The sequence below is a fragment of the Tenrec ecaudatus genome, chromosome 16 (genome assembly GCF_050624435.1).
Source record: "Tenrec ecaudatus isolate mTenEca1 chromosome 16, mTenEca1.hap1, whole genome shotgun sequence".
Classification (NCBI taxonomy): domain Eukaryota; kingdom Metazoa; phylum Chordata; class Mammalia; order Afrosoricida; family Tenrecidae; genus Tenrec; species Tenrec ecaudatus.
The window spans coordinates 29,419,185-29,432,339 of NC_134545.1; the positions used below are offsets into that span (position 1 = coordinate 29,419,185).

General features: G+C 50.4%; 1 protein-coding gene across 1 annotated transcript in view; it reads right to left on the reverse strand.

Moving 5' to 3' along the window:
* LOC142428565 (unconventional myosin-XVIIIb-like) overlaps positions 1-13,155 on the reverse strand; it is a 181,796-nt gene that overhangs the window by 123,160 nt on the left and 45,481 nt on the right. Inside the window, exons 8-11 of the mRNA XM_075533417.1 lie at positions 10,990-11,080; positions 9,778-9,970; positions 5,816-5,896; positions 3,638-3,785 (exon numbers count right to left, since the gene is read on the reverse strand). Coding sequence (XP_075389532.1) covers positions 3,638-3,785; positions 5,816-5,896; positions 9,778-9,970; positions 10,990-11,080 — 513 coding nt within the window. The remainder of the gene's footprint in view (positions 1-3,637; positions 3,786-5,815; positions 5,897-9,777; positions 9,971-10,989; positions 11,081-13,155) is intronic.

The window sequence follows — 13,155 nt, forward strand, 5'->3', positions numbered from 1 at the left end:
TGTTTCAATGATGGTGCTAGCCAAGAATATGAAAGTACCATGGACTGACCAAAGAACCAGCACTTCTACCCTGCAAAAAGTACAGCAATGACACTCCCTAGACACAAGGATGGTGAGTGTTGGTCTCACGCATGTTGGAAGTAGCGATCAGTTCCTGGAGCAAGCCATGCTTGGTAAAGCAGCAGGGCACGATCAAGAGGAAGACCTTGGACGAGACGGATGGACACAGTGGCTGCAGCCCTGGGCGCAGCCATAAGAACCATCTGAGGAGGCCTCGTGCTATGCATCAGGTCGCTATGAGCTGTAACTGAGTCCACAGCACCTCACAACAACCACAAATACAGCTTCCTGGCATTGCTTCTCAGCTGGAGAGGCGGCAGGTAGTGGATAAAGAAATCCGCATTATAGGGTAGGACCCTACATGTCCATCGGGCATCCACGCGTGTCCTGTTTTCGTGACTTTGTCCATGAAAGTTTTCAAAGTGGATGCTATCTCCTTCTTTCCTTAAATCCAGGATACTTCCTTTTCCAGACACCATCATGACACACGAACGTTGCCAGATCCCGGGAGCATTGGGATCCCCTGGTGGTGTCAATGGCTGAAGCACTGGGCTGCTGACCAAACGTTGGAGGCCCAAGTCCGCTCAGAGCCACCTCAGAACAAAGGCATGGCAATTGACTTCAGAAAAAACAGCCGTGGAATATCCTACATTACTCAATTCTACTCTGACACACAGAGAGTCGAGGGCTAGCAGGAAATTATAGCCGGGCAGTAGGGACGGTGTGTGAAGACTCAAGCCTGGAGCTGGGAGCGGAACAGGGAAGAGGCGTAGCCCTTTCTCCGTCTCCCACCAGCCCTCTGAGGTCAGCATGGCCATTAGCACCCTTTTACAGAGCAGGGAGGTGGCATCTTAGAAGTCACACGTGCCCAAAGGAAGTAGCTTAGTCGGGGATCCAGCTGCAAGGCTCTACAGTCCAAAGCTTGGGCTGTTTTCCAGTTAGGTTTTGGTATCTCTGCCTCCTGGCTAGTTCTGGGCCTGCTGAGGGTCCACCACCACCACCACCACCACCCACTCTCCACCCTGCCCAATGTGCAAATAGAAAAGCCAGTTTCACAATCTGCAGAGGGATTGGGGGTCTGCCTGACTTGTGGGGTGAGCCCGTGCTAATGGTTTCGGCTCATAGCTAAAGGTCAGCAGTTTGAAACCACCAGAAGCTCTGTGGAGAAAGATGAGGCTTTCTCTTCCAGGAAAGAGTTACAAACTCGGAAACCCACATGGGTAATTCAACCCTGTCCTATGCTCAGATGCCAAACCAAACTCACTCATGTCAATGCCGAATCACAGCAACCCGAGAATTGGTACACTCAGGTATGTAATACAATTATTGCCATAAAATCAGAAAAACTTTCATTAAACAAAATATCAAAATATGAAGCTATCGGTGTTTTTGGCATAGCCTCTATTTAGGTCTGTATACTTCGAAAGGCAGAAGCCATCTCGTTAACCCTCCCCTGACAAAATAGGCATACTTTGGGTATCCTTCAGGTACTCAAGTTATCTTCCTGTTCAATTTCCTTTGAGTTTGGGAAGCAAAGAGAAGTCTGAAAGGACAAGATTCGGATAGGAGGGTGGCCGGGGTCAGATTTCCCAATGTGATGGCGGGTGGGGTGGGGGGTGGGGAGGATTCCTTGGTACAAACATCTCATCCACACAGTGTTCAAGATTTTGAAAACTCTTTCCTAATATGCCTCTGTGATGGCCCTGTGTGCGGCAAGAAAATCTATCAAGATGACCCCCGTGGAAGCTCCCCAAACAGTCCCTCTCTATCCACTCTATTGCATAGCTTCTTCTTGCCCGGGTTCCAACCAAGGTGTATTCGTGACTCACAGGCATGTGTCTCAGCCCAGGCCACCTCTCCCAGCTAGCTGTGCATTGTGCGTGCCTGCTCTTAGTCAGCTCCGGCTGTGCTGATTATAATTGTATTCCTTACAGATAAGTCGGCTCTGTCCTCGAGGACTAAGGTGCTCCTGACCTACGCCATGGTGTTCCCAATAGCCTCATATGTATGTGAAAGCTGGACAACGAATAAAGAAGCCCAGAGAAGAGCTGATGCAGGTGAATGACGGTGTTACAGAAGAAAAATACTGCGGATTACCAGAAAACAAAGAAATTTGTCTTGAAAGAAGTACAGCCGGAAGTGTGGATAGTGTGATTTAGCCTCAGGTCCTTTGGACACGTCACCAGGAAGGACATCGTGCTTGAGGTGAGCAGAAAAGAGGAAGATACCCCAAGAGACTATTGACACAGTGGCTACAGTGGACTGGGATGTACCAATCATTATGAGGATGCTGCAGCACCGGGGAATGTTTCTTTCTGTTGTACATGGACATGGACCCACTGTGTTGTACATGGACATGGACCCACTGTGTTGTTGGACATGGAGCCACTGTGTTGTTGTACATGGACATGGAGACACTGTGTTGTTGGACATGGACATGGAGCCACTGTGTTGTTGTACATGGACATGTATCCACTGTGTTGTACATGGACATGTATCCACTGTGTTGTACATGGACATGGAGCCACTGGGTTGTACATGACATGGAGCCACTGTGTTGTTGGACATGGACAGGGAGCCACTATGATGTACATGGACATGGAGCCACTGTATTGATGTACATGGACATGGAGCCACTATGTTGTTGGACATGGACAGGGAGCCACTGTGTTGTTGTACATGGACATGGAGCCACTATGTTGTTGGACATGGACATGGAGCCACTGTGTTGTTGGACATGGACATGGAGACACTGTGTTGTTGGACATGGACATGGAGACACTGTGTTGTTGGACATGGACATGGAGACACTGTGTTGTTGGACATGGACATGGAGACACTGTGTTGTTGGACATGGACACTCTGAGTTAGAATCAACTCCATGGCCCCTAACAACAATAAACTAATAAAATATTTACAGTCTTGGCAACATTGTGGAGCAAGCAGATTTACTCTTATAGAGTTGGCAGGAGCCCTGGTGGCCTAGTAGGTTATGAGTTGGACTGGGGAGTTTGAATCAATTTCCTTGCTGTCAGCAGCCCAGTGTGTAACCCACTACAGGAAGGAGTAAACCTGCTTGCTTCATAACATTTCCAAGACTGTGCACCTTTTGTAAGTTGAAGTCTCAGAAAGCTTCAGGAGCAGTCCTACTCCATCCTATAGGCTCATCATTTATCTGCGTGATAGGGGTGCTGAGTCAGAATCAGTTCAATAGCAGTGAGTGAAGCACATCATCAGAACACCACACTGGGGCATCTCAGGGTCACCATGTAGGTATGCGTTTGTCGACTTGCTTAGCACTGCTCCTGCCCATCAGGACATGAATGCGTCAGATCAGGCTGGTTCACAGCTGTATACAGTGGCATCCGGCACACAGAAGACACTCAATGTGGTCAATAAAAGCACACACACGTGAATGAGTGGAAACTTGAACTAATGGACGCAGAGGCGCACGCAGGCACACATCCCTGTGCCCAGAACTTTGCCCAAGCTTGATCAGGGCTTTCTGTGAAGAGCTGATGAGGAGAGACCCCAACATCCAAGCTGGACTCAGTCCCCACAGCCCGTGTCGCCTTACCTTCGGCCGCCACTCCTTTCTGCTCAAAGGCTGCAGATAGACGCTCCAGCACCATGTTATCACTGGAGCCCTCCACCCGGACCTCCTCATCCAGGACCCAGAAAAGGCCCTTGGCACCTTCTGTAGGCCCTCCAGCTGCTAAGCGGAGCTGGTGGAGAGAACAAGGATGCATTGTAGGGGCCTGAGCCCTGTTGGAGGCCGATGCCCGAGCTGCTCCCGGCACATTGACGCTGCACCAAGCTGTCCACACCCATGTTCTCACTCACCCCACCACTTGCAGCGTCCATAGCACACAACTGGACACCGGGTCGAAAACCTGCCCCTGTGTTCCCTTTCTGTGTAACCTTGGGAGGTCCTGGCACCTCTCTATGCCTCTGTGTCCTCTTGTGTTTATGGCTAATGGGAATACCTCCCTAGGAGGGCTGCTGGTGGGCCGGGGGTGACCAGGCAAAGCGGAAGTGCTCTGTCCATCACACATTTGTGGAGGCACACAGGGGCTCCGTGAGAGGGGCAAGGCTCACCCAGCTCCCCATCACTCTTCTCACGGGGCTTTTATCTTTCCTTGAACTAAAACCTTGAAATACTTTGAGCACCCAAAGAGCACTTCAAGGGAGAGAGGGGTGAGCTCGGGCCAGAGCCTTGGCTGTGAAAATCTCATGTAGCCATGAGCTGCAGGGAATCCTCAAAAGGAGCCCTGGTGGTGCAACAGTGACGCACTCAGCAGCTAACTGGGGTTGGCAGTTCGAGCCCACCCATCAGATCTGCGGAAGAAAGGCCTGGCGATTCCCCCACCGCCCGCCCCCAACCGGCCCCAGTGCAGTTAAAAGCCTAGTAGACCCCACAGGATGGCTCTACTCTGTCACAGGGGAATGACTCTGAGCCGAAATCCGTGGCACTTAGCAACCACCTCCTCCTCAATGAGAAAGGGTAGAAGGCAGGAGATTGTCAGGGTGTGCGTGAGACCTCAGGGGTGAGGGTTGGCTGGCAGCTAGAAAAAATCACAAGTAGCATTAAGTGGTGGCGGAAGAGACGTGCTGTGGTAGGTGATCAGCGTTCCCAGTTTGTCTAGGACTTGGGGGTTGGGGTGGGCGGTGAGTTTTCTAGACCTGTGCTTCTCAGGGATAAGACCAGGATGAGTGGGCATGCTACCTTAGAGACCTTGAGAGGAGATGGGGTCTGCCTGGAGTTACATTGAGCCGAGGATGAGCCCCAGGAATCCTGAACTTGTCTCTTGGCCTTCCGTGTTGGGCTTGAAATTAGACAGCGGGCTGTTTATCATGAGGTAACATTCCCAGCCATGCTCCAGTAGCCTGAGGGACATTGCCTCTGTTCTGGGAGGAAGACCACCCAAAGAGAGGCCAGGAGGAAGTAGGCACACTGGCAACAGGCTTCCCACAGGCCTTGAGGCAGTTTGTTCAGCCCACCCTGGGCCAAAGGCAGGCTGGCAAACCACCCCTGACCAGCGAGCAGGGAAGCCTGAAGAAGAGAAAGGGCGCCTACCATGTACCGGCCACAATGTTGGACGCGTTACATGCTAGAGCCTGGACTTCCCCAACCGCCCCAGGGAAGATCTCATGGCCTCTTTGTAAACAGGAAACCGAGGGTATATCAAGTGCCTAGGTCACAAGCTTGGATCCAGCCTGGTCAGGATTCTCAGCCCAAGAACTTTCACCTCCAGATGTGAATGCCAAAAAAAAAAAAAAAAAAACACCAAAAAAAATACCCAAAGGGAAGCCAAGGGCAATGCTTAAGATAAGGAGCGTGAGGCATGCCCCGATCTACAGCCCATCTCCTCCCTCTAGATCAGGATTCTGGCTCCACCATCACCCTCTGCTCTCCTGTCACTAAGGGTCCCATTGCTGCCAAGTGCAGTGTCTTTGATGTCTGATGTGCCAGGTGACAGAGGCTGCATCCATGCTGAACTCCCTCCCCTTCATTGCAGACCACAGGCATCTGATCGACAATACAAGGCTAGACCCAAAGTGACAACTGTCATCCCCTGGTGCCCCAGCCTCATACCCAGACTAATCAAAGCAGAATGCTCCTGGATCACCTTGGGTGCTATAAACTCCTAAATTAAGAGACCCCATGCAGCCAGAGGGCGATAAAGAGGTCACACGAGGTCTGAGTTCTGTGGGTTTTCTGACCACACCCACCTCTCTCCCCACCCCCCATTACCTGGGAAGGGTTCTGATCTACAACTGCCACCGTGGCCCCTGGAGATGGTTCTGGAAGGTCAAATCGCACAGGAACACCCTCCTGGAAAATCACAAAGTTAAGACGTTAGCTTCTTCAAGGGTCTGAAGGGAGAACACGCCTGGAAGTGAAGCAGGAAGGGAGGGACAGAGAAGTGGCCTTCAAGCGGGAAGGAAGATGGCAGACCAATGTTTCAATAATGTTTTGATACTGCCCACCTTGCCAGCTCACTGGCAGTCCTGGTCAGAGAGAACGTCACTCGGGTGACCTGCGGTCAGTTCAGTCGGAGCGCAGGAGGTCAGAAATGCTGGAGAAGCCCTGGTGCTGCGGAGGGTTAGGTGCTGAAGTGGGCGGTTTCAGCCCAGCAAGCCACTTGGGAGGAGGAAGAGGAGACTAACTGCTCTGGTCAAGATTGACAGAAACCCAATACAAGGTCACAATCAACCAGGTGACAGTGGGAGGAGTCATGGTAGGTGTTGAAAGCAGCAAATATAAATTGGAGACCATTAGCCATGTCCTTCACAGCCTTGTTTACAATAGCTTAAGCTGGGAAAGGCCAGGAGACGTCCCCCAAGGTGGATTGAATGGGCCGTGGCCATTGGCCCACAGGGTCACTCATCAGAAGCTGTCCTGAGTGAGGGAATGGAATGACTGCATACTACCAGGGGGTGTGGGACTTTCACAAAGTTCTTGGGGGAGAAATGGAGTGAAAATAGCGTGGACCTTTTCCAGGAACTTTTGGAAACCTCACGTAGCTGCAAGGAAAATCACGGTCAAGATCATGGGGCCGTAGATGGAAAGATCAGGTTAAAGGGCTGCCCAAGACCTCTTTAAATTGTTAACAAGCAAGGAGGTGACATTGAGGACTCAGGTGAGCCTGACCCAAGCCAGCGTATTTTCAGTGGCATCACGTGCACGCGGAATTTGGACAGCGAATAAAGAAACCCAAGGAAGAAAAGATGCGCCTGAATGACGACTCTGGCGAGGAATGTTGAAAGTACCGTGGACTTCCAAAAGAACACACAAATCTGTCTCTGAAAAACTACAGCCAGAATGCTGCGCCGAGGCCGAATGGCGAGGCATAGCCTCATGCCCTTTGGACACGATGTCAGAGGAAACCAGCCCCTGGCGCAGGCCATGAGGCTTGTCATGTGCAGGGGCAGAGACAGCGAGGAAGGCCCTCCGGGAGATGGAGGGTGCCATGGCTGCCACCATGGGCTCACATATAAGAAGAGGTGTGAGGATGGCCCAAGGCGGGGCAGGGTTTGGTTCTGTGGTCCATCCGGTCTTTGTGAGCAGGACGGACTAGAAGGCACCAAGCAACAAGTGGAAGAATAGATCATTTGTAACCACATGAAGAGGGGGAAATGAATCATTCCAGCAGACTGGAAGCGGTGGTGCCTGTGGGTGTCAGGGTTACAAGAACATTGTTTTTTCTTCGTCTTTGACACTGAGAGAAGAAAAAGCTGGTGGTTCTCTGGGCTAGGTGAACTGCCTCGAGGTATGCAGTTCAAATCCACTAGCTGCTCCCCAGGAGAAAGACGAGGCTGTAAAAAGGGACAGTCTCTGGAACCCTAGACAGGGCACTGTGAGTCAGAATTGACTAGACTGTATGGGTTTGGTTTCAGTTGGCTTTTCTTCAAGTCAGGAGCGCTGGTTGCCCTGGTCTGTTAACTGAAATATAGGGGGTTCAACCCCACCCCTGATGCTCTGAGGGAGAGATATGGGGTAATCTGCTTCCATAAAGACTGATAGCCACAGAAACCCCTCAGAACAGCTCTACTCTGTCCTATCTGGTCGTTACGCATTGGAATTGACTCCATGGGAGTTGGGTATGTTGTGTGTTTGTTTGTTTGTTACATTAACAGGCACTTTCTAGTTAGTCAGCAATAAATAAAATACTATGGGTTGGGGAGTGGGGATAGCTGCTCCCATATCCTCAATGATCTAGGCCACTAGTATTTTCTTCTTTTTTTATTTCCTTTTAAAACACTTTATTTAAGCATACAGTTATTTTAGCTCCTTCTTCCTTAGGCAATATGAATTGTGATCTTTACATCTTTTTAATCTGTTTATTTCTTTTTCAGGTAGAAAATCATACTGTTTAGGGTTTTTTAATACTTTAATTGGGGGCTCTTATCACAATCCATATATTCCTCCAATGTGCATATTTGCACATATGCCGCCATCATCATTTTCAAAGCATTCTCTCTCACTTGAGCCCCTGATATCAGCTCCCCATTTCTTCCCCCTCCCTTACGAACATTTGATAAGTTATAGATTATTTTTCCATATCTTACATCATTCTCTGTCACCCCTCACCCACTTTTCTGTTATTCGTCCCACTGGGAGGAGGTTCTAGGTTGATCCTTGTGATTGATTCCCCCTTTCTCCCCACCTCCTCTAATCCTCCTGGTATCTCTACTCTCCTTGTTGGTCCTAAGAAGTTTATCTATCCTGGATTTCCTGCGTTGTGAGCTCTTATCTATAGCAGTGTGCATGTTCTGGTCTAATCTGATTTGTAAGGTAGAATTGTGGTCATGAGAATGGGGGGAAGGAAGCACCAAAGAGCTAGAGGAAAGTTGTGTGTTTCATCGGTGCTGTACTGCACCCTCACTGGCTCATCTCTTCCCTGTGATCCCTCTGTGAGGGGATGTCCAATTGCCTACAGATGGACACCGGGTCTCCACTCCATGCCTGCCCTCTCTCCATTCACCTTGGGTATGGTTTTAGTCTGGGTCTTAGATGCCTGATACCTGATCCCATGGACACCTCATGATCACACAAGCTGGTATTTTTCTTCCATGTGGGCTTTGTTGCTTCTGAGCTAGATGGCCGCTGGCATTTTCAAGCACTACCAAGGTCACCCAGGGTGAATAGGATCCTGTGGAGCTTCCAGCCTAAGGCAGCCTAGGAAGATAGGCCTAGAAACTACTTCTCCAAATATAAACAGTGAAAGCCTACAGACCGCCACAAAACATGCTCCAACTCACTGGCTTGGATACAGCATCAGGCAGGACCAATTGCAAGGGGTGGACATGATGTGGGTGAGGTACAAGGGGACTGTAAGAAGTTGATGGAGATGTTCGTTATCTTTCAATTCCATTTTCAGACAGCTGAACTCTGTCTTAGAGGGTCCTGAGTCGACAGCAGTGGTGGTGGGTTCTACTGATTTCTAATAGGTCACCATTAGAATTGGTGGGAGTCGGGAAGGGAGGAAGGAGGTAGTGATTGGGAGGAGGTAAGAGGGGGCGACTGGGATGCTGGTCTGCTGTGGAGTAGGGAGGAAAAAGGGGGTCGTCATGAGGAGTGGGCATAAGGGGATGGCTAGGGTAGGGTTCTGCTGCCCTGGGTGGGTGACTGCATACATAGGACCATTGGGATTAATAACCCAACCAGTGAACAATGCCATGGAGCCGTCCACTTCTGAGTCATGCATCTGGATGAATGTTCCATTGCCATCGAAACAGCTGTTAAGTGAGGAACAAAGAGCCAACAGGGACTGGCCTGTATGCTTCCAAGTTCACATGCAGAGAGATTTTTTAGGGTGTGGTCTGGAAGGGGAATTGCTGGCTCTTGGGACCGGAGCACTTCAGCACGGTTGGATGTTGCCACATTGCCCCGAGGGCGAGTGTAAGTCACCGGATCCACCGAACTGCAGAGCTCGGCCTGCAGAGCAGGCTGAGCCTGGGGGCAGCTTCCACTGGAGTGAGGTGGGCCTGGGGGTACATGCCACCCCAAAGCAGGGCAGGTGGATGAGCAGAGGATGGAGGCCCCCAAAGTCACTGTGGTTTGAGGACCACAGAGTGTGCAAGACAGTGAGAGAAGTCTGGCTGCGGTGGGAGAGCAGCCGAGGATGGAGATCTACTCAGTGGGGTGATGCCAAAGGGGACTAGGGGGCCAGCCTCCCACCCTACGCTGAGCCCCCTCCAGCCTGGCCCCACCTCTCGGCATCGCTCCAGCAGGGAGACAAAGGTCCGCTGATAGAAGAGCAGCTGCAGGCGCTCGTGGGCATAGTTGTGGCACAGCTCCTCGAACGTGGCAGCCCGGTCGTTGCCCTGGTGCCGGGGGTTCTGGAAGCCCGGAGGATCCACCACCATGATGGAGCCCATGGAGAGGTGGTTGGAAGAGAAGGATCTAGTAGGAAGCAGAGAGATGATATGGAGACTGAGGCAGCACGCTGGGTGGGTTGGTGGGATCTAGAGGAATGAGGGTGGTGGTGAAGAAGGATGACTCAGTGCCATGAACTTTCCAGAAGAACCAACAAATCTGTCCCAGGGGATGTGTAGCCAAAGCGAGGATAGCGAGACTTCATCTTGGGGCTTTGGACACGGAACCTTCTTTATCTTTGTGTTTGTTTCCGTTGTTTAACTCTTTATTGTGAGTGGGGTCCAGGGGTGCAGGACTGACCAGCTTTCCCTACGACCATTGAGACCTGTTTTTATTTCTTCTCATTGATGGTCATCCTCACATCCCTCCTCCCACTTGTGTGCTGCATTTCCTGTCTCCCTTCCTCCTCCTGTCCTGACCCCTCCTGCCTCTTGAACTCTGCCCTTGGGTCAGCGCTGTCCCCTGGATCCCCGATGCTTTTAAGGAGTGCATACCTCCTAGTGTTACAGTTTTCATTACAGACGGATCATGGGACTGAACCTTGAACCAGTTCAAAACTGAGCTCAGTTCCAGCCTGGCAGGGTGACAAAGCCTATTCTAACCATCTCTATCCAACCAGTAAACCTGGGCTTTTTGTGGTCTTGAATGCTGTTTCACATTCTCCACCCACTTTCTCCAGGACCTTGGGATGTGAACTCTTCCAGAATGTTTAGCAGGAGTAGCTGGGCACCATTGGGTTTTTATGGCCTTGGGGTAAAGGAGACTGATTTTTGCATGGTCCATTCATTCAATGAACTATTATTTCCACGTGTCTCTGATGTTCTCCGCTCTTCTTTCCTCCCAACAGGAAGAGACCAAGAGTTGGACTTCAGGGGTCACTCCAGAGCTTTTAAGACCTCAGTCTCTCTTCACTGTGATTGGATGTCAAACGTCTTGGTAAACTGTATTCTGCCAGTTCGCCTGGGTGTCCCCTAAGACTATGATCCTGAGCCTCCAGACCCAGTGGTTCATGCCCTCGAGGTGTTTGGTTCTGGCTGATCGCTTACCTGTTGATGAGGGAGACCACAGCGGCAAAGAGCTCCTGGTACAAGCCTGAGGCCATCCCCTCCAGACACTCTACACTTGTCATCTTGAGCCCTGGAGCTAGAAGAAGGGAGGACAGGGGCAGCAGCCTGCGGTCAGGTGGAGGCAGACCCATACCACCACCAAGAGGCAACAGAAGGTCACTCAACTTCAGAAGACACGCTCCCCCGCGCCCCCCCCCCACCAAATGTGAAGAAATCATATGCCCACATTGGCACAACACTCACATATCTTAACAGGACTCATGACCCTGCCTCCGTGGTTCTGTCTCCCTCTCCATTATGCCCTCCACTCACATCCTATCCTCTCCATCCACTCCCACGCATCCTCAGGGGCTCACCCCAAATGTCACCTTCTCAGAGAGGCTTGTCCTGAATGATCGTCCCACATAGAGCAATGCCCACCTGCACCTCACTTGATGCCAGTTCTCATGCATCTTATCTTCACTTAAAGGGCTGTTTTGTTCATTAAATGGAACAGTTGGGGTGGGGGGATGGTTTGTTGGCCATATAATCCCCCATTACCTGGTACATAGTAGGTACTTGCTTATGGGAGGAAAGTACATAGTAGGTACTTGTACGTAGTAGGTACTTGTACATAGTAGGTACTTGCTTATGGGAGTAGGTACTTTCCTTATGGGAGGAAAATCTGGCAATTTCATCTCCAATCATGAAAAACAAAAAGACACAGGGTTTCTGAGGTTGTCAATATTTATAGGAGTAGGCACATTTGTCTTTTTCCCACCGAGAAGCTGGTGGGTTTGAACCGCCAAATGTTTGGTTAGCAGCTCAATGCTTAGTCCCCTGCAGTACCAGAGCTCCTGATTTTCGATGAGAGGCCACGAAGTATGCGTGTGCTTGACATTGTTGTCCCAATGCAAGGCTGTTACCATGGTGAGGGGAGGGACTCGGAGGAGCAGAGATTTCTGGGAGTCTAAGTGTTTCCAAGTGTTCAGACTGACAGTAGCATTGTTTTGCAAGAGTTTCAATGTCTGCGTTAGTTTACTGTGCCAACCTGGCCGATACACACATGCGGGGCTAATTGAAGGACGGAAGGATAAGTGGCTCAGTGAGCCTCGCCTTGCGAGTTCTCAGGTTTCTTGCTTTGTAATGGGTGGGCCAGGGTGCACTTGCCTTGGCCAGTTCCCTGCTTCAGCTGGAAGGGCTCACTTCCTAAAAGACCTCCCTGAAGAGAAGCCACATAGACCTACCCCGATCCAGTCCTGGGTGCTGGAGCAGCCGTATGGAGACCCCTGCCAGCGCTGAGATGCTTACACATTCACTGATTCGGCTTTCTTCCTGCAGTCGGCATCATTGTGTGTGTTTTGTGAGACGGAGGAGTTCTTGGGTTGGTGTTGGACATATGGGTTAATGTTGGACTGTGGGCTTGGGGAGCACTGAGTTGGGATGTTTTCTTGATGCGCACTTAACCTTTATACAAAACTCTCTCTTATACATGAGTTTCTGTAGATTTGTTTCTCTAAAGTACCCAGACTAACACAATGTCCAATGACAGCAAATCACTTAGAGAATTCATAATCCATCTGTACTGAGGTACATTTCAATGCACTCTTCAAGTATAAAGGGGTATTTGCCGAGGCAGGAAAATGTCAGTCTACCATGTTCTCAACACCATTGAGTTGATGCCGGCTCACAGTGACCATCTAGGACAGGGTAGAACTGCCCCTGTGGGTTACTAAGACTATAGCTCTTGACAGAAGAAGATAGCTAGCCTTATCTTTCTCCAGAGTAGCCACTGGTGGTTTCCAACCACTGACCTTGTGGTAAGCAGGCTGACTCATAATCATTATGCCACCAGGGCTCTAGGGCCTACCATGTTAGGAGTCATAAAAATATTTTAGAACTAGAATGACACTGTGGCCTCAATTTTGCTTAAACACAAACCCATACACACCAGGAAGACAGCCAGCACTGATTCAAGTGCCTGGTCTGTTGCTAAGGAACCCATAGCCTTCCAGCACCCATCCTGACCTGCTATCCCCTGTCTTCTAATATCGACCTTGGGACCTTGGCATGAGAGGTGTGTCACTTTTAGCAGACCACGATGGAAGTACAAAGAGGTCAATGGCATCCAAGTGCCATTAGCCATCAAGCGGAAGTCACTGCAAA